This window comes from Urocitellus parryii, chromosome 11 (genome assembly GCF_045843805.1).
Source record: "Urocitellus parryii isolate mUroPar1 chromosome 11, mUroPar1.hap1, whole genome shotgun sequence".
NCBI classification, from domain to species: domain Eukaryota; kingdom Metazoa; phylum Chordata; class Mammalia; order Rodentia; family Sciuridae; genus Urocitellus; species Urocitellus parryii.
This window is the reverse complement of record NC_135541.1, coordinates 52,065,546-52,091,362: the sequence shown is the minus strand read 5'-3', so window position 1 is coordinate 52,091,362 and position 25,817 is coordinate 52,065,546. Positions and strand designations below refer to the sequence as shown.

The 25,817-nt window shown below is 35.7% G+C and overlaps 1 protein-coding gene across 1 annotated transcript; it reads right to left on the bottom strand.

Annotated features, from left to right (window-relative positions):
* Positions 1-1,123: 1,123 nt before the first annotated feature.
* Cth (cystathionine gamma-lyase) lies at positions 1,124-25,218 on the bottom strand. Its single transcript, XM_026409798.2, has 12 exons — positions 24,933-25,218; positions 21,604-21,685; positions 19,570-19,665; positions 16,676-16,785; positions 13,996-14,127; positions 10,675-10,732; positions 10,231-10,308; positions 8,598-8,750; positions 7,249-7,370; positions 5,412-5,464; positions 1,856-1,994; positions 1,124-1,572 (listed from the first exon to the last, which is right to left on the bottom strand). Exons 1-12 carry the CDS (start codon positions 25,098-25,100, stop codon positions 1,546-1,548), a joined length of 1,218 nt encoding a protein of 405 aa, XP_026265583.1. The 5' UTR covers positions 25,101-25,218; the 3' UTR covers positions 1,124-1,545.
* Positions 25,219-25,817: the final 599 nt, after the last annotated feature.

Sequence of the window (25,817 nt, the reverse complement as noted above, 5' to 3'; positions counted from 1 at the left end):
TCAGCCTGGGGTAAACAGGATTGCTATCTCTAGCTACAATCCAGTAGGCTAAGCAATAATTGAATTAACAGACCCAAATGTCCAGGACATTGATAGTTTCTCTAATGGTTGTCCCTACATCCAGTTTAAGATCAACCAGAGAAAGTAAAAAATGCACCCCTAGCTAATCACAGTGATGCTTGCTTCTAGTTAGCCCCCTCCAGCTTCCACTCCTAGCAGCACACACCTGAAGCACTGCCTCTTTTGCACTGCCAAGCTTTCCTCTTTTGCACCTTCACACTTCTGCCTGCCTTTGAGTTTCTACCAAAACACAAGTGACATGACAGACTTCCTGTTTATTACAAGCTCTGAAGAAAAATGCCTTCGGTTTTTCTCATTGGGAGGTCTTTGTTTATTTCCACAGCCCTCACTCCTAAAGTGGCAGGAATCAGGTGTGCCAGAAACCACAGTGAGATATGATCTGCCTCAAATTCCTGCTGCCTTTAAAGACAGAATTTTCCAAGCTGTATAAACACAGTAATTCAGAATGTCGACAATACGGGAGAATGTGTGTTCTTATGTATTCTCCTCCTACCCAGCATTATTACTATTCATCAGGTTCTATGATACCCTTTCTCCAACTGAAACAAATGGTGAGAGAAATGAAAGCCCTCAGCATAAAAACAATTTTTAAAAATTTAATCTAATTGTTTGACTTATGGCCTATTGACAATAACTTGTTGACTCTGCACTTAATTGTAAGATATTGTTTTAAAACATACGTTTCTTTGGTTCAATAAATTTACTATTTCATATTAAAATATAAAAAAGAATAACAGTGGCCTTTAAGCTGCCACTTTTATGTACAGAATTTAATTATTACAGAATAAATGATATTTATTCTATTAAGTTTATAAAAATTAATGTAAGAGAACCTTTAAGAGCAGTCATTAAGGATTAAAAGGACCCTGGAATACAGATTGATATCACACAACACAGGAATATCACAATGGGATTTGATAATTAGATTTATTTTTAAAAAAATAAAGAGTAATAAGTACAACCTTAAATCAATAGATTTCACAGTAGACTTTTCAAGTATTTAATTTTTGGCTATGGCAATTAAATGTAAACCTTTGCTTAGAATGCTCTTTACAACAATATGCAAAAAAAAAAAAATCTTGCTTGATTTAAGAACATTCATTTAATAATTTCTTCATAAAACATCAAAAGTGAATTACCATTATATTGTAAACATGATCAAAATAAATCTTAGGCTATGAAAAGAAGAACATGATCCCCAAAAGCCCCACAAATCTCACTTCCTCCAGAGGCATATGTATAGCAATATTAACAAAATATGAACAGAATTGACCTGTTAGTTACAATAAGATGTATAGAAAACTGCTTTTAACAAGGAAGATTCCCTAAAAGGTTACAGTGAAAGATCATCCAGTACCTTAAAATTTCATTTAAACGTTCTGCAAAGGCACATTAATGGTCTGTTCAATTACTCAAAGGATTTGATCTTCTCAGCAAGCAGCTTCTAAATGCAGTTCTGGAATGTTAGTCACAATTTCCACTTGAAGGGTGCTATATTAAACAGTGCACAAGAAAAATACATTATTAAACCTATAGCAAAGACTTCTCCGTGAGAAATCTCTTCTGAATACTATCACCCTTTAAATCGGCACTTTGAGTTTTCCCCCCATTTATCCACCCTGTGTATTATAGGAAGAGAAAATATTTAGAATTCTGTGAACCCACTCTTGGTAAAGACAGTGACCACTGCTCCAAGATTAAACAAACACACACACACACACACACACACACACACATACACAGTCTCTCTCTCTCTCTTTCTAGTAAAACTTACTGCTGCCTTCAAAGCTTGATCTAGATCTTCTAGCAGGTCTTTTTCATCCTCTAAGCCCACAGAGAGTCGAATCAGTGTGTCACTAATCCCAAGGATATCCCTGTCACTCTTAGGCACTGATGCATGGGTCATGATTGCCCTGGAAGAAGACATGAGAAAAATTTTTGATCACTATATTGTATCAGTGGAAGTACATTTCTGTCTTTTTTTTTTCTTTCTTTTAAAACAAGCAAGCAAGAATTTTATTTTAAAAGGAAGGTGGAAAAAAGACTCAGAACTCCTGGCATAGTGCACCCGGGAGAAGTGAGAGTACCCATGTTTCTGTCTTATATATTGCAATTACCTTCAATTTTTTTTTCTGCTCCAAACATCAAATTTTTTATAACCTCATAACTTTCCACAGGCAAAGAAAAGGAGGAGGAGGAGGAGGGGGAGGAGGAGGAGGAGGGGGAGGAAGAGGAGGAGGAAAAGAAGAAAAATTATCAAGTGAAAATCGAGATTTCTAAATCCTATTTATACCATTGGTAAGCCACAGGCAAAATAGACGCTGAAAGAAGTACTAGTTAAGCACACCCATGCAGGAGGGAGATGCTAGCCTACAGCATGCAGATTTGAACACTGCCTGAACGAGATTTTGGCCACTAGTCCCATCCCCATATGCAACCTGCTACTTTTAAGAGGCCACCTGGACCAAGAGCCTACAAGAATTAATTCCTCCAGATCAATCAATGGATCAATCTAGAACTGGCCCTTCTGAGGCAGATCAGGGAAAGGCAATCATTGAGCATCAGGAATTTCAACAGGCAACCCAGGACATAGAGGACCTGAAGAATATTTCAAACTAACTAGAAACTCATCATCATTATCAATATGGGTACAATAAAGCATCTATTATGTGTCAAGCACTGTAGGAAGAATTGAAAACCAAGAACAATGAGTTATTTTCTTTATCTGAGATAATAAAGCAAGAGATAAAGACTATGATAATTCACAAAACAAAATAACCTACCAAGAACACCAAAAAAGTATAGACAAAAGGACTGCTGGAGTTCAGGAGGGAGAAATCCTTGTGGATTAGGTACCATGGAGGAGAGGAGAGACTTAGAGTCTTATTTGGTCCCAGTACAAATATTGCCACTGATACTCTTCCCTTGCTTAAACACCACCAGCAAAATCTGTGTCTAAGTTGCTTTCTCCTATCTCAGTTCAGACCCATGCAAACAAACACTTGTGAGTAAATGAAGTTCACTCTAACAAGCTTTGTACACACAAGCGTCATCCTTAAAATGTTCTGCCCTGGCAGGTTCTTAATTCCTTAGAAGGAAATACAGGTATGGAAATAAGAACTTAGGTCTCAGAGACCAGTAAACATGGGTATGAATATTATCCTCTCCATACACTGGCTTGACCCTGTAAGAGTTACCTGTATTCACCACTTATTTCTTTATCTGAAATAATAATAGATAGCACCTACTGTGTGTTTACCATGAGGTGAGTATGCATGGTAAGTCATTTTTTGTTTAAAAAAAAATGGATAAAACCTGAATATAATACCTATCTTAAAGCTCTATCTCAGACAATAAGTGACAGAATATCTATAAGTACCTGGAATGTAGTAGATGCCTAATAAAAAGAACTCATAGTAATCATTAATGTTTATTGGGTACTTAATATGAACTAAGACAACTAGCTTAGGGATTTTTTTCCCCCTATGTTCTCATAGCAACCCTAGGAACTAGGAAATTGAGATTTAGAGAGGAAGCATAACTTTTCTAAGGCCCCACAGTTAATAGTGTTGCTAGGATTAAAAAAAAAAAAAAGTGTTGCTAGGCTGGGAGACCAACCCAGCACACTGTGGCTCCTCTTCCTGAATTCCTGATTGCAATGCTGCTCTAGTCTCAGCAGTGTGGGGAGGCACAGAATGGGTTGGTAGGACAAGCCCTGACCTAAATTCACTTGTCCACTGGCATGCAGTTGTGGCCTAAGCTGCAGTGTCTGTGGGCCAAGCAACTTTAAACCGAATCCCTAAATAAATCAGGAAACATCTATTTTTAAGAAGGGAGCCTTAAAGTAATACACATTTTATTACTGTGAAAAATACACTAATTTTATGTGTGGAGTGTGCCCTCTTGTGCATCCAGACTTTCTAGCAGGCATCTTCTTAAAGTTGGGTTAACTGAATTATTTCAAATCGTTATCTGAGCATTTTCATTTTTTAATTTTGAGATTTTTTTTTAACTATTCCTCCAACAGTGAACTACCACAAGAAGGCAGGAAATATGTCTAAATGTTGGTAATCCCTGACATTTCTCAATATATATAAGTACATAATGCTTCCAGGCACAGTTATCCCACAAATGTGTATAAATATTAAAACACAAAAACCAACCACGTGCATTGAGAACAGCTGAAAATTGCTAGGTAATTTGACTTACCCTTGTAATAATTACAACATAAGGTCACAGCAATATATAATAAAGGTAAAATATAGCTTAGAAATGCTTGGTGGGACAGGTAATCAATAAATAAGAATCAATGCTTTAATTATTAACCCCTTACTTAAGTACTTTAATTATTTCACAGATGAAAAAAAAAAAAAAAAAGAAGACTCTTAATGGTTAAGTACCTGGTGAAAACAAATCTTAAATCCAGATGCTGACTCCTTCTACCTCCCTTCACTATTTTTGATGCAAAGTCTCAAGAGTGAAGTCGTCAACATATTCCTATGTGACATTTGAGGAAATTAGCTAAACTTAGTGGGTCTTTGTTTCCTAAGCTGTTGCACTGCAATATCTTAATCTACTTCCTACTCTAATTTCCTCAGGTACTTTGATAAAATAGATGAATTTTTTTTTATTTGCTCGGATGGTGACAGACCTGGACTATCAGGTCAGAATTTATATATATCCTACAGACTACATGGAACCATTAAAGGTTTACCCTACAGAGAGAAGAAAAGAAACAGATTTGGCAGTATCTAGCAGGGCTCTTCTCTGACAAACAAGGGTGTGGAGGAGTTTCAACAGAAACACATTCTATCTCCCAAGGAGCCTTGATAACAGCTTTTCCAGGACAAAGTTCCCAAACTCCCTTCCAAGGCAGGTGGGGTTAAAACAGGTGGCCCTCCCTTAGAGATCAACAATCCTTGGATAAAATGACTGCTGGAATCTCCTTCAGGAAAAACAGTGAAGGAAGCAATATTTGGGAGGACATATATAGCTCACTGATAAGTTGCCTATCATGAGATTTTGTCAGGGTCTCCATCCTGACCAAGGTACAGTTCATTCTGATTGGTGAGTGCTATACAATTCTTACTATTAAATATCTTTAATTTTATTCCTGATTTTGTTAAACTCCATTTCCAGACAACCATGAAAGCTGATTTAAATTTTAAATACTGAGAGCTGATCTCAGTGGCACATGCCTATAATCCCAGACTGAGATGGGAAGATCACTTGAGTTCAGAAGTTTAAGATCAGCCTGGGCAACATAGGTAAACCAAGTGTCAAACACTAAAATTAAATTAATTACTGAGAAAAATAAAAAATATACTTACGGAAGCTCAACAAGACTTTCGTATCCTCCCAAGCTTTCAGCAAGAGCAAATAACTTTAAAAAAAACAAATATAAATTTAGATCTTTCAAAATAAAAATACTAAAATATAATAGTTAACGTTTTTAATGAAATGGACCTAGTATAAGGAGGATGGGGAATGGCAGTGATTATGAATAAAATACATATTGGGTAAGAAACTTAGAGAAATAAATGAAAATAAAGTCTATAACAATGACTTCACGGATTAGATATATTATGTTTAAATTCTAAGACATTAAAAGCTGACTAAAGTGAATTTCCTATATTATATTAATTTAACATGAGCTCTAAAACTTCAGAATGATTACATTTGGATCCAGCTCTGAGACTACCCTTTAAATAAAAATCTCTAAAAGCCTGCCAAGGTATACACACTTGTTAATATGTATCACTTATTAAATGAATATATTCATTTAACTCCCTGTTGGAGTAGGGGAAAAACTCATATTTATGTTTGTGCATGGTTTGTTCCCAAAGGTTTATATATATTGGAGGCTTGGTCCCTGGTGTGGTTTTTCCCCCAAAGTTTAACTCATTGGAAGCATGGTCCTCAGTGTGTCAGTGGGACCTTTAAGAGGTTGGGCCGGGGGAAGGTATTAGGTCACTGAGGGCACTGCTAACTCACACAGTTGTCTGAGTTGGTTCTTGTAAGAGCAAATTACTTTAAGAGCAAGCCTGGGGGCTGGGGCGAGGCTCGGTGGTGGTAGAGAGCTTGCCTAGCACGCACAAGGCCCTGAGTTCGATCCTCAGCACCACATAAAAAATAAATAAATAAAGATATTTTAAATTTTTTTTTTTTTTTTTTTAAAAAGGAGCAAGCCTGATCCCTGAATGGCTTTTTGCTTCCCACCTGGCAATGTGATCTCTCACTCCCACACACAATATTATCTGCCACTAAGCCCTTACCCGAGGCCAAATCCAATGGGCCATCTGATTTGTACTTTCAGCCTTCATGACTATTAACTAAATCAACCTCTTTTCTTCATATCCAGCTTCAAGTATTTTGTTTTAGCAACACAAAATGGACTAAGTGTCAAAGTTTCATAGAGTTTTACAATTTTTTTCCTTTTTTGGAGATGGAGTTTTTGGTACATTGCCCAGGCTAGTCTCAAACTTGTGAGCTCCAATGATTCTCCCACTTCAGCCTCCTGAACAACTGGTACCAAAGTGAGAATCAACAAACCTGGCTTCATTTTACAAATATTTTTACTTTCATAACTATTAAATTCAAATTATCTTCTAATTTTAGAGATGGACAGATTTGAGACATCTGCAGAGCTTTGATTAATCTGGCTACAATCTGCTCAATAACTGTGGCATTAAACCATCAAAGTCCATTATTCCATGAGGTCAAGGTAAGCACAGTGCATTCATGACTCCTGAGAGACTCCTGTCTTTGTGAAAGTTAGACAAAGTCCTTCTCTTCCCTCACCTTAGGCATCCTCTTACCTCCAGCCTGGGAGGTGCAGGCCATTTGCAAGGGGGACTTCATAACAGCCTTTGTGTAATTGTCACAGAGTATTTCATTTGAAGAAGGGTTCACCTTTAAATACATTTGTAAACCAATGCATGGGAATATTCTATCCCTCTAGAATTAATGACAGGGTGTGCAGAGTTAAGGAAATGAATATATCCAGATGCTATGGACTAGATTGTCTACATCATTTTCAACCCTATGTATTTTGTGATAAAGAGGCTTGTGGGTGTGACCTACAGCTTCAAAACCTAAGGTAAAAGATAAAGACCTACTGTAAGGGGATCTTACCTCCCCATTTAAAAACCTACTTTGAAACTTTACCTTTAGGTTCTTAAGGAAAATCTCAACATGTTGAAGAGTGCCCTTAATAAAAAAGGTGATCATCCCTGAGCAACCTGTGCATTGGCGCTTTGCCAACTCATGCTGTGGGTGGGAGGGCAAACCTGTAATCACAAGGTATGAGAAAAGTCTTATTTTAGAGTCAAACATAATTTCAAAGGGAAAAAATTTTTCACTGACAATTTAGTAATCTGCAAGTAAGCGTTAATGCCATATTCACATCTGACTACTATTCTGGCCCGCATCCACCTTTCCACTTTGCACTGACATACATCTTTCTGCCCTATCCATGCTCTAGTCACACCAGCCCTCTCTACACCAGCACTCCCTTTAATCTCTAGACCTTTGTATATCCTATCACTTTAAACTGGACTTCCCTATTTAATTAAATCCTTCTGTAATTTCTTGATTAATATCTGTCTTATCCACCAGATTAGCTCCATGAAGGCAAATCCATTTCTTTTTTAATAATTGGATCCCATTTCTTAGCACAAATTGTGGATCATGGTTGGTAATTTAAAATAATTTGTCAACTGAATCTAAAATACCTTGTCCAAGCCCTTTTAATAAATGCTACCCATTTTTCAGGGCAAAATTCTTCTCCCTCTCTGAATTCAAGATGTACACAGTCAACAGCTCTTTACAAAAGTACAGAGGGGACATTTAATCTCACATATATATTTCTACCTTGGATTATCTGTCCTTGGGGACAAAATCTGAATTGTCCTGTATACCCATGACTACATTGCTAGATGCCTCAAAAATATCTTACAAAAACTATTTATTTAACAATACCACAGTTTAAAATCTGGTAAAATAAATTCAAAGATGACATTGTGACAATTCTACATGAGCTTTTCTAGATTCTGAAAAGGGTGAAAGAATTCAGAAAAAGAAGTAAGAAAATCTCAGGGGAATTGTGGTGCATAAGCATCAAGACTGAATGGGACAAACCTCTATCAGATGAAAGCTAAGCTGAGCTAGTGCTAAAGACTATACTGTCAAGTTTATGAATAAATCAATGAAAAAAGTACAATATTGTGATCTTGGAATAGTTACACACAAGCCCTAAAAGCTAAAGACCATAGCAGAACCATCTAGTCTGTAAGACTAATTTCTTAACGCCCAAGCATCACTAGAGTATAGGTAACTCATGGCCAGACGTCAAGTCTGTCTATTCCCTATCAGACCCACCACAGAGCCTGACACAGCAGCACTCAATAATAAACAACACAAAAATATACACAGGTACTAACTTACAAACAATTATTACATAAACAGGATACTAGTTCTGGCATAAACATATCTGCTTAGGAACCAGATTCACATACCAGGGTAAATAACTTTTTCTATTAGGGGATTAGATTCTAGGAATTGGGCAACAGCCATTCCATTTTTGAAATGCTTCTCCATTCGGATTTGTAGAGTCTTCAGGCCTCGAATGCAGAGGTAACAGTCCATAGGAGATGGAACAGCTCCAATAGCTAAAATGAACACATCTTGGATTAGCATGAAAGTAGGGTAGGGCCCAGAAAATTCTCTTTTCCTACTTTTCATTATAGTGAATCTGAGAAGTTAGCTATGAAGTTCAATGTTTGTGTTTTTAGGCAGAAAACTACAATGTTAAATTCAGAATCATGACAATGAAACATAAAATATACTTAGGGAAAGGTGCTTTATAATGAGAGGGGAAATAAATGTCCTATAAATTAAGTAAAACCACAATAATATAAACTTTTGAAAATATAAAGAAAAATTCCTGTGATTTTAATGACATGACATACTGTACATTGTTTACCCTTACATTGCTTTGAAAGATTATTACAACATATAGAAAAAATAGTTCAATTGTAATTTTTACTGAACATTCTACCAATATCCTCTTTAAGCTTCATGTAAAACAGCCTATAATATCACATGCCTACAGATTACACACCTCATTCCTACATTTTACAAATAAATGGCCATTTATCAAGTAATATCTTGGCTTCTCTCTTCAGTGCCCCTTTTGCCTATTTCCTAAAAGGACATTTTTATTCTTAATTATGTCTGTATCTCTCAAACTAACATGGTTAAACCCTCATTCATACTTGAGATAACTAAACACTATTCAACAGGAATTGGGATTTAGACCTATCTATTGAAAAATGTGAGCGTATACATGAATACCATTTAAAATTAACCATCCATTCCATATATATAAAAGGCATAGAACATAAAAGCCAATATTTCAAATATTTTGTTTTGCTTTGTTTAAGAAAATAAAATCCATTAACTCTTGAAACTAAAATTTACTTGGGCTTTAACAAATTATGATTAAAATTAACATGGATATGAAAATAACAAAATTCATTTTCTGTATCATGTTATACATACTATACATAGTATGCTATAATTATAGTATTTTTATTATTTTTTTTTAAAGAGAGAGTGAGAGAGGAGAGAGAGAAAGAGAGAATTTTTAATATTTATTGTTTAGTTCTCGGCAGACACAACATCTTTGTTGGTATGTGGTGCTGAGGATCGAACCCGGGCCGCACGCATGCCAGGCGAGCGCGCTACCGCTTGAGCCACATCCCCAGCCCATTATAGTATTTTTATAAACCCATTTTTTTCTTCTTTCCTGTAACAATCAGAATTTTTCTTTCTAAATGTTTCATAATATTTCATGGAAATGCAAACATACATCAAATGTAGTCACTGATAGCTTACAAGGAAATCCAGGTTTTCTTTTTTTTTTTTGGTATCAAAAAAAAAAAAACAAACCCAGGGATGCTCAACCCCAAGCCATATCCCCAACCCTTTTTTATACTTTATTAGAGACAGGGTCTCACTGAGTTGCTTCCGGCCTTGTTAAGTTGCTGAGGCTGGGTTTGAACTCATGATCCTCCTGCCTCAGCCTCCCACGTCTCTGGGATTCCAGGCATGCACCACTGCACCCAGCTCAGGCTTTTTAACACTTACCATTTTGCAAGAAACGAAGTCTATCATGGATGTCTTCAGAATTAACAGACACTATGCCCATTACAACATCACTGTGGCCTAAAACAAAACCAAAACTTTTATATAAAAATTTATGTCTATTTTTTTTATAATTTCCAAAATATAATTTTCCCTCGAAAAAACTCTCAAGGTTTTGTCCTATAAAATAAAAACAAAGTATTCTTTTCAATCTTCAAACAGGATAAAAGCATAATCTTATATAGTAAATCTTAATCCTTTCCTCATGAATCACAAACATAATTTTGTCTGTATAAATCCTATATCCAAGCAACACTTTTTTTTTTTCTTTCTACAGAAGTCACAGATAAAGCCTACATAGAGTGGAAAAAAACAGAGACCAACAGCCCTATGCTATTTTCATCTGCTAATGAAAATAAACAAGCAAATGTGAACTGCTTATCTTACCATTCATGTATTTTGTTGCAGAATACACACAAATATCAGCTCCCAGAGCCAAAGGCCGCTGAAAGAAACAGAAGTTTGCGTTTTTAAATTTTTAAATGAGAAACCATTTGAATATATTGTCTATTTACAATTGTTAATCCCAGTCTCATTCTAATCAATACTAACTTTGCAAAAATATGTACACCTTAAAATTTCCAGGATCTATGCTATTATTTTGCCTTTGACTCATTCACACCAAATACACATAAAATGGAACCTGAAGGCACAAGTTTCCTGCTAATAGCAGATAGACCCAGGTCAGCCTGTTTCTTCATAGCAGTTGCTGACTGACCCTTAAATTTATCACTTATAGTAGAGACATTGACAAACACATAAAATATGTGTATGTCAAGTAAATATAAACTAATCTAGTTAGATTTTTATTATAACCTTATGAGATATGCTGAGATTACTGACACTTGCTTTGTCATGATCTTGACTCCTAATTATTCTTTTATTATAGCAGTTTTACCAAAGAGAAAGTCACTTTATAAAGAAATTTGTTTGAATTTTCTTCTGACTAATCCAGATGCAAATTAATCAGGTAATCTTAAAATGCATTTTTTTATCAGTAAAATTATTTTTGACTTACTAATAAATAATGCATTATCAACATCTTTCCATGTACATTTTCTTTAACATAAAAGAGTATGAATGTGTTTTGACCTCATTAGAGTTGTTTGATGTTTGGGAGGTATCATTATGGGTAGATGTGGGATGTTTTCATTTAAAGTGATTCAAAAAAAAGAATGCAAGGTATCATTCAAAGCATTCTGTACTTGAGTTTGCTCATCTGTAGAGCGAAGAGATCAGAGATGATGTTAAGTTGTCTTCCAGTTCTAACATTCTATGATCATTATGGCCAACAAAGAAGAAAAAAATAAAAACAAATGCCTAATATCAATGTCACAAGATAAATACTTTATATAACCCAGTGAAATATTCTACAAAATACTTTACCTAACTTAATAAAATCAGTATCTTTATGGTTTTCATTGAACTTATGAGGAAAAGGGACTAAGAAAAAAAGATTGATCATTCAGATAAGATAATAGAGCCAGGACTCACTCCAGAGGTGCTATTCTGAAACTTCATACTGATACGTTCATTTTGCTTTATTTGAAACTTACAGAGTATCCAAAAGACAAAAAGCAAAGAAGAAAGGAACATATTCAGTTTTTGTGAAGGTAAGACAGGAAGAGGACCTTTTCAAAAAGAGATTTGCTTTATGGAACCAGTGTATGTGGCTACTTCAGGATGGTGCAATTTCTGAAAAATTCTACAATGAATCCAAAGTGCAATGAAGCAAAGGCCAATCCTTAGCATGAAGAATGTGATGTGGCCTTCAGAAAGGTAGAAAAATTGGACTTATTTTGGTGATTAGTCATAGGAGAAAGAGGGCTAGGTCTCATGAGTAACTTGGGCAGGGTCAGGCTAAAAAATTCATGCAATTTCTTTGAGAATACACAGGACATGCTGTGACTTAGCTAAAATGATCCCAGGGTGTATTAACTTGTCTAATGTAGAAGGCACATGTGTTGGGATAAACTAATGCAAGACTGAAAATCACTTGTGACAGATGATGCCAAGAGATTTATTAGGAACCAAAGGTAGAAGACCCATGAATCTATCTGAATGCAATGCAGCCAAATATATGTTTCAGGAAAGAAAAATAAAACATGGTAGCGACTTCAAATAAAACAATGAATTGGGGCTGGAGTTGTGGCTCAGCAGAAGAGTGCTCTCCTAGCACGTGCAAAGTGCTGGGTTCAATCCTCAGAACCACATAAAAATACATAAATAAAATAAAGATATTGTGTCCAACTACAACTAAAAAAAATTATATATATATAAAATACAATGAAGAACAGGTTTATGCAAACTGCTTAGGCAGCTAGCCAGTCACATGAAGGTAGCAGTCCAAGTCAATTGTGGGGACCAAAAGAATCAGTAGGAAATGTCATTAACAGTGGAAACTTATAAACAGCTGTCTAAGTACCATAAGGTACAAGCTGAAAGAGAACAAGGAAAAAGTCACTCTTTACAAGGACAGAAAATAGGTACTCACAGGAAAGGGAGGGAGAACACACGGGGAGAAGGCAGGCAAGTTGTCAGCAGAGAGACCCCAAGATGATCCAGCAAAAATAACAAAATACAAAAGAAAGAACCTGGGCAGAAGGAGGACAGAAAAAAGGGAAAGGAATGGAGGATGTATGAAGGATTGTACGGAGAGAAAGATAAATGAAAAGGGATTAGCAGGAAAAAAAAGATAATTTAAAAGGAGCTGCTATGGTCTGAATGTTTGTGACCCCACAAAAGTATGATGTTGAAACCTAATCACCAATGTGATGGGGAAGTGGGCTTTGGAAGGTGATTCGTTCTAAAGCCACACCATTTATGAACAGAATTAGTGTCTTCATGAGGTAAGCCCCAGAGAGCCGCCTGGGTTCTTTTATCCTGTGGGGATACAGAAGAAAGTGGGCCCTCACCACACACTGAATGTGCTGGTGCCTTGCTCTTGGACTTCCTGGCCTCCAGAACTATGATAAATAAATTTCTGTTTATAGGTCATCCAGTACAGTATTTTGTTATAACAGCCCAAATAGACTAAGACAGGAACACTATAAAATGTAAAACAGATAGAAATTTCTAACACAAGTAAATTTTCTTTTTTGAGAATTTTAATATTTATTTTTTAGTTTTTGGCGGACACAACATCTTTGTTGGTATGTGGTGCTGAGGATCGAACCCGGGCCGCACACATGCCAGGCGAGCGTGCTACTGCTTGAGCCACATCCCCAGCCCCTAACACAAGTAAATTAAAGATACACAGGTCTGGGCATAGTCTATATGACGCTGAGGGAAGAAACACAAGAAAGAAGAGGGAGAAATGTGACATACCAAGAAGTCATTGAGTATAGCTTTTCTTTTTATATACACATCCTGAGTTGGGAACATAGCTCAGTGATAGAGCTATTGCCTACCATGTAGGAGGCCCTGGTTCATTCCCCAACATTGCAAAAAACAAAGAGTTTACCCATCCTAAGAGACTCAGAAAGCTCTAATTAAGATAATTCTTTAAAAACACAGGTATAATACAAAGTTTGAAATGATATTAACTAATGGTAGAAAAGATCCAAATTTAATTCTTTGCCTAATCAATAATTGCAATTAGATTTCATAAATTTAATAATGATTTTAACGTCAACTCTTCCTTCCTTTGCTAACTACAGATATCAGTGTGATCTACTCATCAGGCCCAAAACACTGATTTTCATTTACCTGGAAATATGCCGACATGAAAGTGTTATCCACAACCAAAATAATGTTTCCATGCTTATGGACAGTATGTGCGCAGGCTTCAATGTCAATCAGCTTCATGATAGGGTTTGTGGGAGTTTCAATCCAAACCATCTAAAATAATTTGGTAAATAACAATAGTTTGTAAAAATACACTACCCAAACATACATCTCATATAACAATTGAGGAGTCTATATTAGATAATGGAAACACATGGACAATGAAGTTGGAAGGCTCAAATCTGAATCAGCTTCTCCTACAATTCTTGAAAGGCCAGAGCTAAGTAAAACTTACCCTGTACCTTAATCTTATATAGAATTTGTGAAAAGATCAAATGAGATAATATATATCTAAGCAGAAAAAAGCACTAAAGTTAATTATGATAATCATTTTTCATAAGAAGTAGGATTATTCCAAAGACATAGTTGAGTGTCTAGAAATTTTGTTCTTAATGACAAATAACAGATTCAGTAAGAATACATTCTAGAGCCAAGCATAGTGGCCTGTAATCCCAACTACTTAGGAGACTGAGGCAGGAAGATCTCAAGTTCGAGACCAACCTGGCCAACATAGAAAGACCATATCTCAAAATAAAATTTTAAAAAGGCTGGGGATATAGCTCAGTGCTTGCCTAACATGCTCAAGGCCATGGGTTCAATTCCTACTACTGCAAAAGTAAGAAAAAAATATATATATCCTAGAATTTTCATTAACAAGAATTATGCCTACAATGCCAAAAATATCCCTAATACTTAAATAATGCCATACACACTAGAAACTATACAAAATAAGTGCCTAAGACTGGAGGAACAGCATGGGCTTTAGACTAAAGGACAAAAGTGACAAAACAACAGACAATCTGGTCACAGCTCACTTAAGAAGGAGGCAATACGTTTATCTGGGTATCCTAAAACCTACCATAATTCAGGCACATTATAGACATTTGATAGTTCAATGGGGTAGAGGTCTGGTTAAATAGATTTTCTACTCCGAAACTCCACTACAGAAAATGTAAGGTAAATTAACGCATATTCTATTAAAAAAAAATCTTCATTTATTTAAATATCTATAAAAATGGTTTCTGGGTAAGAATTTTTTATTCCTACAGATAATTAAAAAACAAAACTAAAAAATGAAAACTAAGTAAATAAATGTATAAAGTAGGTTTTATATGGACTTTAAAATTCTACTTCAAATGACAAGTCTGATATTTCAGAAGGGAAAACGTATTAATTCAAGTCAGTAAAAAACCTTTATATATATAGTTGTAAACGAAACTGAATAACTCATAATTTGCTTTCCTCTCTTAGACTCAACCAGCTATTTAAATAAGTGTCTTTTCTCTCCAACAAGATTAAAAAAAAAAACAAGTTCCTTTAAAAAAAAAAAAAGCCTTGATTACCAAAAGATAAACTCCTAAGCTAAATGATAAAGAAATTATTTGTATGAAAAAGATTTTCATTTTTTATCATCAACTGCCACATAATCTTGGGTCCAATTCTAACCTTTTAATCCTTAGTAAAATGCTGGAAAAGACTGACTTATAAATAAAGGACACTGGTCCTTCTTTTATTCACACAGAATATAAATGAGGTCCCAAGAAAGAATATCACATCTGCCATTCATTCAGGCACAAAACACCTTCCGGTAGCACACAAGCTTCCCAGGATGGAGGCTAAAGATTGCTTGTGACCCATTCTCTACTTCTATTATTTGCAGAAAGTATCCTTTAGAGCCCTGAAAAATCACTGTGCTTAAGGGTTTGTGGTTTGACAAGCTCCTTTTCTTATAATCCAATCTCTCTGAATACTTGTTACCAATACTAGCTTAAGAACTGCATGCGTTTGCATTTTTTTTTTTTTTTTTTTTTTTTTTGCAGTGCTGAAAATGGAACTCAGGGCCTCATACATGCTAGGCAACTATTCTATCACTGTGTTACTTCCCCAGCTCATACAAAGAAAAACTTTAGTAATTACCACATATCCAGGTACTATACCAAGCATTGCATTATCTCATTTAATTTTCACAACTACCTTGCTATAAAGCAGATACAGTTATCTTCATTTTACAAATGAAGAAAGAGATTTTGATAAATAATCTTCCTAAATAATATACCAATTATGATAGAGAATCAGAATTAGAATTCCACTCTCGAATTTGTGTATGAATTCCTAATCATTATGCTATAGTGCCTGGGAGATGCCAGTCTATGCTGATTTTGTCAATTTATATATATATATATTTTTTTTTTTTTGTAGTCCTGGGGAATGAACCCAGGGCCTTGTACATGTGAGGCAAGCACTCTACCAGTTGAGTTATATCCCCAGCCCCCTTCTAATAAAATTTTTAATTCACCATACAAATATACTAGTTTTACTTTCAAAGAAAAAATTTTGAAATAAAGGACCTAGTTTGAAAAAACTTTTAATTCAGATTTAAATTATTTTCTCTAATAAACTGAAATGATGAAAACAGGACATCACAGAGAAAGCAGACAAAACTGAAAACTATGGGCTGAGGTTGTAGCTCAGTGGTAGAGCACTTGCCTAGCATGTGTGAAGCACTGGGTTCCATTCTCAGTACCACATATAAATAAGCAAAATAAAGGTCTATTGACAATTTAAAAAAAAAAATTTAAAAACTGAAAACTAGCTAAATTACCTTGGTTTCTGGTGTAATTGCTGCCTCTAGCAATTTGGTTTTGGAACAATCAACAAAAGAAAGCTTTAATCCAAATTTAGGAGCCACCTGCCTGAAGTACCTGTTTGTACCTGAGGCAGGAGAGAATCAGAAAAATTGAAAGAGCATTATATAAAGGAATTTCATTTCTTACAGGTATAATCACTAGAAAAATTTAAAGATCCTTTAATCACCAACAAAAATGCAACTAAAAGATATGTTAGGTAAGCATTTTGGCTATCCAATACAGCACCGAATATTAAGTTTGGACTTTGGAGGTTCCGGAGTCAGATAAAATATACTTGATACCTATAACAAAGGGCATGAAGCAGAAAACGTTCCTCAAAATATCCAATCTCTACTCTTCAAACATTAAGTGATTTTACCCCTGAACCATCAATATATTTTGTACAATTTCTTCTTAGTACTCAAATCTAAAAGAAATGAACCAAGGTCAATAAAATGTTCAAAATACATTTTCAATCTGGTTACACTTTAGTAATAGGAAGCAACTAGTTACTATTCTTTATACTTTCCCAATGTTTTTGTTATGTGATTCTAAAAGCTTTAACAGATAAATTTTTTAAAAATTTAAGACAAACTACTAGCTTTTTGTAGTACAACAAGAAAAATCATTCAGCTTAGAATAATTTATTTTATAAACACTGTTCTGGGTTTGATTTTTTTACATATGCAAAATTTAAAGAAAATGTGCTATTATTAATAGTCAACCAAAAAAAAATCAATGATAAATTGCATTTTTGTGTTATGACCCTAGAAATCTGAAAGAGAATGTAAAAAATTATTAAAAATTTAAGGATTTTGTACCTGTTTGCCATGCACTCTACTTTATTACCTGTTTGTAATGCACTACAATAGTAACCAAAGAAATCTCTACAATATCAGTTCAACATACTATTATAAGGACCCAAATTAAAATACAAAGCACTATGCAAATTTCTGAAAGATAAAATGATTACTCAGGGCAAGTCCCTCACTTCAAAGTCTCTTACTTTAAAAACTTAAATTTTTTGTTCAGCTAGGAGGTAGAGATAATGATAATAATATTCCAGAAGACATCTTCAAATATTTAGAAGCATTTGGAATTGTTTGCACATTTATAAAATTCTTTGCTACTGTTTTTAACACAGAAATCAGTCTTGAGGGCTGAGTATATAGCTCAGTTGGTAGAGTGCTTGACTCTCATGTACAAGACCCTGCGTTCAATCGAAAGAAAGAAGGAAGGAAGGAAGGAAGGAAGGAAGGAAGGAAGGAAGGAAGGAAGGAAGGAAGAAAATCAGTCTTGCTTAAATGTAAGAACAAAACTGTCTTCTCCTCCTACCCAGCACCACTTGAATAGTCAACATGCAAGCCCTTGGGAATTGGCCCATTCTAAGCATGGGCTTCAAGGTGTCCAAATCTGTGAGACACCCCCACCCCACCCCCTGCAAAGGTGTAGTTTTAAAGACTTTAAAAAAAAAAAAAAAGAGGTCCCTATCTTTCAACAAATTTTTCAAAAGATTCCCTAAAGCCAAAAGAAAATAAAAGGGGAAGAGGGTGGGTAGAGTTGAACTCTTTGAAATGACCTGGGTTATAGTTCACTTTCATTGCAGGTAAAAAAAAATTAAATAATGCTAGAACATTCTCTCTAGAAACTTTATCTTCTGCACAGCAAAGGAAACAATTAGGAATATGAAGAGAGAACACACAGAATGAGAGAAAATCTCTGCTAGCTATTTTTCTGCAAGAGGATTAATATCTAGAATATATAAGAAATTAAAAAACCTTTACAACAAAAAAAATCAAATAACCTGATTAATAAATGTACAAATAATTTAAAAGACACTTCAAAAGAAGAAATACAAATGGCCAACAAATACATGAAAAAATCTTCAACATCATTAGCAATTAAGGAAATGCAAATCAAAACTACACTAAGATTTCATCTCACACCAGTCAGGATGGCAGTCATCAAGAATGTAAATAATAAAAAATGCTGGAGAGGATGTGAAGAAAAAGGAACACTTTCATGCTGTTGGTGGGACTATAAATTAGAATAACCACTATAGAAATCAGTATGGAAGTTCCTCAAGACATGCAACCACCATATGACCCAGTGATCCCACTCCTTGGTATTAACCCAAAAGAACTAAAATCAGCATATCAACATGATACAGCCACATCAATGTTTATAACAGTGCAACTCACAGTAGCCAAGTTATGGAGCCAGCTTGGTGCTCATCAACAAATGAATAGATAAAGAAAATATATATATATATACATACACAATGAGTTTTATTAAACCATCAATAAAAAATAAAATCATGGCATTTGCAGGAATATGGATGGAACTACAGGTCATCAAGTTAAGCGAAACAAGTCAAACTCAGAAGCCAAGGGTTATATGTTTTCTCTCATGTGCAAAAATGAAAGAGAAAAAGCGAAAAGGAAGGTGGAGGTGGACCTCCTAAAAATCAAAGGGAGATAGATCATCAGAGAAAAGGGATGAGGGGGTAGGAGGTGGGGAAGGAAGGGAGAAATGCTGGGGGAATGATACTGGCCAAATTCTATTGTTATATTGTGTATTATAACAATATAACAGCATTTTTACAACAATGTAAAAATGTAACAACAAATCATATCAATATGTATCACTATAATGCACCAATAAAAAAGTGGGGAAAAAAACTATTATATCTAAGACAGAATATGTCTGAATGTTGATGAAATCATACATCCTCATTCTAGCAGCTTCAGTATAACTTTTATTAGACAATCTCTCTTATATTATTATATCACATATTTTAACAAATTATATTGTTATATTAATAAATAATGTCATTATTAGCTGATACTATATGAGATGGATTACCTACCTCCATACACATCATCCATGCAAATAATTTGGTCTCCTGCTTTTAAAAGATGAGTAATAGTCATAGTGGCTGCTAAACCCGAAGCAAAGGCCAAACCTTAAATAAAAATCAAGTTTGTGTAAGCCGACAACGCAGACTACAGGTTAAAAAAAAATCTACAGTATTTACTTGCATTATTCTATGTCCCTTTTTCTTCTGATAGAAGGCCAGCCACCACTGTTGAATCACCAGAGGTCCCCTGATTAATGCCATAACAAATCCCCTTTCCTATTTCAAGAACAAAATATCTTTTAAATTACATATATATTGGGCTGGGGCTGTAGTTCAGGTGCAGAGTTCTTGTCTAGCATGGGTTCAACCCTCAGCACCATATAAAAATAAACAAATAAAATAAAGGCATTCTGTCTATCTACAACTGCAAAAAATAATAATAATAAAATTTAAATTACACACATCTATATACAAATGGATGAATTATATTCAACTTATACATAAATTATATATAGATATATTATAGGTAATATGGTAATAATATTATAGGAGTCACATTCAAATATTTAGAAGCACTTGGAATTTATATATTTATAATAATATATCAATTATATATATTGTGTATATATATATATAATATATATATATATATATATATATATGGCGAGATACTTTTGTCTTACATCAATTCTATATTAATTAAAACATTTCTAAGAAGCATTTGAAGAAAATAATTCTTTTTTTTTTTGTACCAGGGATTGAACTCAGGGGCACTCGACCACAGAGCCATATCCCCAACCCTATTTTGTATTTTATTTAGAGGCAAGGTCTCACTTTGTAGAACCTTGCTTTTGTAGAGACCCTTTGAACTTGCAATCCTCCTGCCCCAGCTTCCTGAGCCACTGGGATTACAGGGGTGTGCCACTGTGCCCAGCCTTGAAGGAAATAATTTCTTACAGAAATCTGAGATGGCCGAGTGCAGTGGATACATGAGTATAATCCCAGCAGCTCAGGAGGCTGAGGCAAGAGGATTGAGGCAGGAGGATCTCAAGTTCAAAGCTAACCTCAGCAAGTTGGCAAGACCCTGTCTCCAAATATAATATTTTAAAAAGTGCTGGGGATGTTGCTCAGTGGTTAAAAGCCTCTGGGTTCAATCCCTGGTGCCAAAAAGAAAAAAAGAAAAAGAAAAGAAGGCCTATAGTCAATTAAATAGTGTTTTAGATTTTTTTTTGGTGGGGGGAGTACGAGGGTTTGAACTCAGGGGTACTCAACCACTGAACCATATCCCCAGCCCTTTTTTGTTGCTTAGCACCTTAGTTTTGCTGAGACTGGTTTTGAACTCATGATCCTCCTGCCTCAGCCTCTCGAGCCACTGGGATTACATATATGCACCACCAAGCCCAGTTCATTCATTAATTTATGAATATGCAATTCAGAAAATATTTTAATAAAACTCACATAGCTGTGTATGATAAATTTAATGATGAGAGATACATAAGACACGTATTTTCTATTTGCTATTCTGTTCTTTTTAAATTATAATTTATATAAAAAATACAAAGATAATTTAACAGTAATCTACTCCCCTCATGGGGGAAAAAAAAATCTCAGGGAGGGAATTCCAAGTCTCTGAGAGCATATTATCAAAAGTTATTGACCATTGCAAATGAACCTTGGTGCTACTCTCAGACACAAGTTGTCAGATGAATGAACCAGAATATAAGAAAGTTTCTCTTTTCATAGGTAGAGTTATATTTAATTTTTATCTATGTATACTGACTCTTCAGATGAAGAATGTTGTTCACATGAATACTAACCAATAGCTGCTGGCATTTTGCCTCTTTACATATTTATTACTACCCAATGGTTACACATATGCATATTAGATCAACTGAGACACGCAGACAAAAAATTCAATGTCTCTGACAAGAGTTTTGAACATGCAAATCTTTGTTTCCTTCCAGTTCTACATTCTGTGTCTCTGTGATTTTTCTGACATATTTTTAAAGGATTCTAGACTGCTGTGAAATGCAAGTCACTTACTGTACTTGGCCCCATCCAGGGCTGCCACTGCTTTTTCCAAGCAATTCCTTGTGGGATTTCCAGAACGGCTGTATTCAAAACCCTGAAGAAAAGAAATAAGAATTCATTCAAAGAGCTTTAAGTTTATTATTGGGGTCTAACGGAGATAGCTCCACAACCATGGGTTCACCCTACCATTATGACTTTCTATTATTTAGTTATGATATGTCTTGACATTGGACAGAAGTATGACAGTGTCATGGCATGATGGGTATGAAGATCTAAAGATGATCAGACTAAGTTAGAATTAGGCATCTGCCACTCATTAGCTGGGTGTCTGTCAGTAAGTAAATAACATTTCCAAGATTCAGTCTAAAAGGGGGAAGGGGATGGGATACTTAGTGCATAAAATTGCTATGAGACTAAAATGAGATATGTGTCCACTGCATATTTCCTTGCACATGTTAACCATGGTAAGTGGAAATGGGGGGGGGGCAGTTTGTAATATTACTAATATTATTATGTTCGACTCACCTTATGCATTAATCTGAAGACATGAAGAAAAAGAATTCCATGAGTTAACAAAGTAAACCTAATTCTAAACTGTATTACATTACCTAAGAAATAAGCAATGAACCAGGCACAGTGGTACATGCCTATAATCCCAGCTACTAAGGAGGCTGAGGAAGGAGGATCACAATTTTGAGGCCAGCCTGAAGAACTTAGCAAGTCCCTGTCTCAAAATAAAATAAAAAGAGCTGGGGATGTAGCTCAGTGGTAGAGCATTTGCCTAGCATGTGAGGGGCCCTGGGTTTAATCCCTAGTATGACAATAAATAACAAGATAGATAGATAGATAGATAGATAGATAGATAAATCTGAAATAAGTTCTAGTTATCATTAAACAAGAAGGTATAAACAGATCCTATAAGTGCTCAGAGTTCAGATCTCGGCTCTACAAGAATAACTCCAAAAATAGGAGTTAGCAAAGCACCTCCACATAATACATTGTTAAAAATTTGCATAATACTCCTTTTACACATATGGCACCACAGAATTCATCTTCATCTAGTCATTTTATTTAATCCTCAGGACTTACTTTGAGGAAAGTGAAATCAAATATTATAAGAACTCAGGAGCATCAAAACCAGAATTCAAACCTAAAATTTGAACATAGAATTTAATTAAGAAACCTATGTTTTCTTCTTTTTTCACCCAGTTCAGATAACACATAACAAAAAACTATCACTCTTCACACCTTTGTTTCTGATTTTGGAGTTCTCGTATTAGCAATAATCATTTTTTAAAGTTTTACTGTGTTTTTTTTTTTTCTTGTGTTTTTTTCTTTTAGTTTGTTTGTATATGGTGCTGGGGATTGAACCCAGAGCCTTGTGCATGCAAGGCAAGCACTCTATCAACTGAGCTATATCCCCAGCCCCTGTTTTCTTGTTTTTGATAAACCAAACAGATATATATTTTGTAGGGCTCCAAGATGTCATCACATCTCTACCATTACCTGAAGCTGTACCTGTCAGACAGGAAAAAAAAAAAAAAGATCCCCACACTTTCATTAATTTTCAAATATTTACCTTTGTAAGGGGAAAGAGGCATATTCTAGGGGCAAACTGCCTCACCTATTCAATGGCTTTTCAAATGTAACTAAAGAATCAGATGCTTCTCATTCTGCTCTTCAAATTCCCTTTAGTGCTCTTACCTGTTTTAAAGATATGAAGCAATCTTATGGATTTAACCACCCCTCTTTGTTTTCTAAGAATATTTAATTATTAATATATCTGAATGATTAGCTTTTATACTAGGTTCCAAAGCTTGAGAAGTCACTCATTTGGTAAACCTATACAAGGAACAAACCACATCTTGGAAGAGAAGTTGTATACACATTTTGATCAATATATAATTATTTTTGGTATCCTAAACCATTCTAAGTGCCTTTAGAACTCTATCTCACAAAGCAACTCTGTAAGACCTTTTCTTGACTAATGTAATACATGAAAATGGTTTTCAAAGTATAATCCAGGCTTGGGACCTTCAAAGTGTATTAACTATTTTCTTCTGAACTTCAGCAACTTCTAAATACCACAAGACACATCTAGTATGTCACTAAAAGTAAACAAGCTATGCAATTAGGAAAGAGTGCTCTCTAACAGGTTTATAAGCCATTTATGTACGAGTTTGTGTTAGTTCCTTTCCTATAAAATGTATACAATGTCCATCCAGCCCTCTGACCTGGTTGTTGTGATTGAAAAAAAAATGTAAATGCAAATATGTGAACCAAAATACTACTACTGAGTAATTATTGTGTAGTACACAGCTTCACAAACATTAACAATTTATGTGTAGGTACTATTATTATCTCCATTTATACAGGATCAGTCTGAGTGAATAGGTTAAATAACTTCCTTGATCAAGGTTACCCAGCTCAGAAGAGGTGATGTCAGAATACAAACCTATGTCCTTTGACTATATGACTTGTGCTCTTAATCACTAAGCCATACTGTTTAAATGATGCAATTAAGTAAATTGTTACTAGTATTGTTAGAGAATAGCACGAGGTAGCCCAGCACCTAAGAGGGATTCCAGAGCAACTCAGAATCCCAGCTCTACCACTTATGAGCTTATGCTCATTGCTCATCATCCCTAAATCTCAGAAAAATGGGAATTATTTGGACTGGGGTTGTTATTAGGATTAGAAAATTCACTATATGTAATACACATAATATAAGTATAAATTTGGCACATAGTACATAATAACTATTAGCTGAAAACAGCTTCTAGGAGTATTCTTAATTCTACATGATTTCTTAGACCCCTTAATTTTTTTTTTTTTTTTTTGGCAGAACTGGGAATTGACCCCAGAGGTGCTCTGCCACTGAGCTACATCCCCAGCCCTTTATATTGTTTCTTTTGAGACAGAATCTTGCTAACTTGCTGGAGCTAGCCTCTAACTTGCCATCCTCCTGCCTCTATGCCTCGGGTCTGGCCAGATCCTTAAATTTTTAAAGCTGACTTCTTACGGTGTCTTTAAAATTTTTGCTGCTGAAGTTTACTCAAACCTCATATTCGAAATGAAAATTTGCCAAACTTACACGAATTTCTATTCAAATCTACATGGCAAGTTGGACAAACTGCTCCTTCCAGTCCTGCTTATCAAAAGAATTATGATCACTGGACCAACTAACACAAAGCTTACTGCAAGGATTGCAGAATAGAAACACTTTTAATTTATAATCCATCTCTTTTTTCTTTTCTTTTCTTTCTTTTTTCTTTTCTTTTTTTTTTTTTTTTTTTGCCGCCCAGCTCTACCTGTACCGCCCCCAGACAAGCCCAGCTCACCAAGTGCTGGCCGGGCGCCTTCTGCTTGAACGTAGTGGAGAGTGAAATGGGAGGCACCACATCCTGGAAATTCCATTGCTCCGGTTCCTGTCCGGCATGGATGGCCTGCGTGGCGAAATGCTGGAAGCTAGGTAGGAAACCGTGTGAGGAGGCATCTTTTTTCTGCATGCTGAACTGCAAAGGAGAAAGCGTGGGGGCAGTGAGAAATATTTGACTAGGAAACCGAACGTTGGGACGGGAGAGAAACAGAGGAAGTAAAAGCGACCGAGAGCTAAAGCACGCTGGCTGAGCCAAACCCGGGTGCACAATAGCCGAGCTCTGGCTGGACGGGAGACTTTATTAGTACGCGATCACCTAAGGGCGGAGCCAGCACCGACTAATGAGCGTAAGCCCCGACGCAATCCCTGCTCCTCATTGGCTGGAAGCAGAGGCGTTGCCTAGAGCGTCTCCTCCACCGCCCTCCGGCTGCAAAAAGTGAGGTGTGGCGAGTCTGTGGGACCACGCGGTGTTGGGTCCTGCAGGCTGCAGGTGACATTCTTAAATGCCGGCGCTGGGGAAGCTGCCATGCTGTCTCCTGTGAGCCACCCGCAGTTCGTGTGACCTCGGGCCGGAGTTTTGCCCAAGACACGAAGAAAGACTAACTTGGTGTTGAAACCTAGTAACCTGTAAACACGTCACACAAATAGCCTACTCTTGCTAAACCCTGTGCCCCTGACACCCCCACCCTTTGTCCTGAGGATAGTGTCGAAAGACCCAAGTGATAACGTGAAGATTAGTTAAGAAAACAATGACCCAGGTCGTCACATTTGCAACTTGGATTCTCATTCTTTGTAGACACGCTGTCCCTTAAGACCCCCTGCTTACCGTGACTAAAACAGGAGGGTC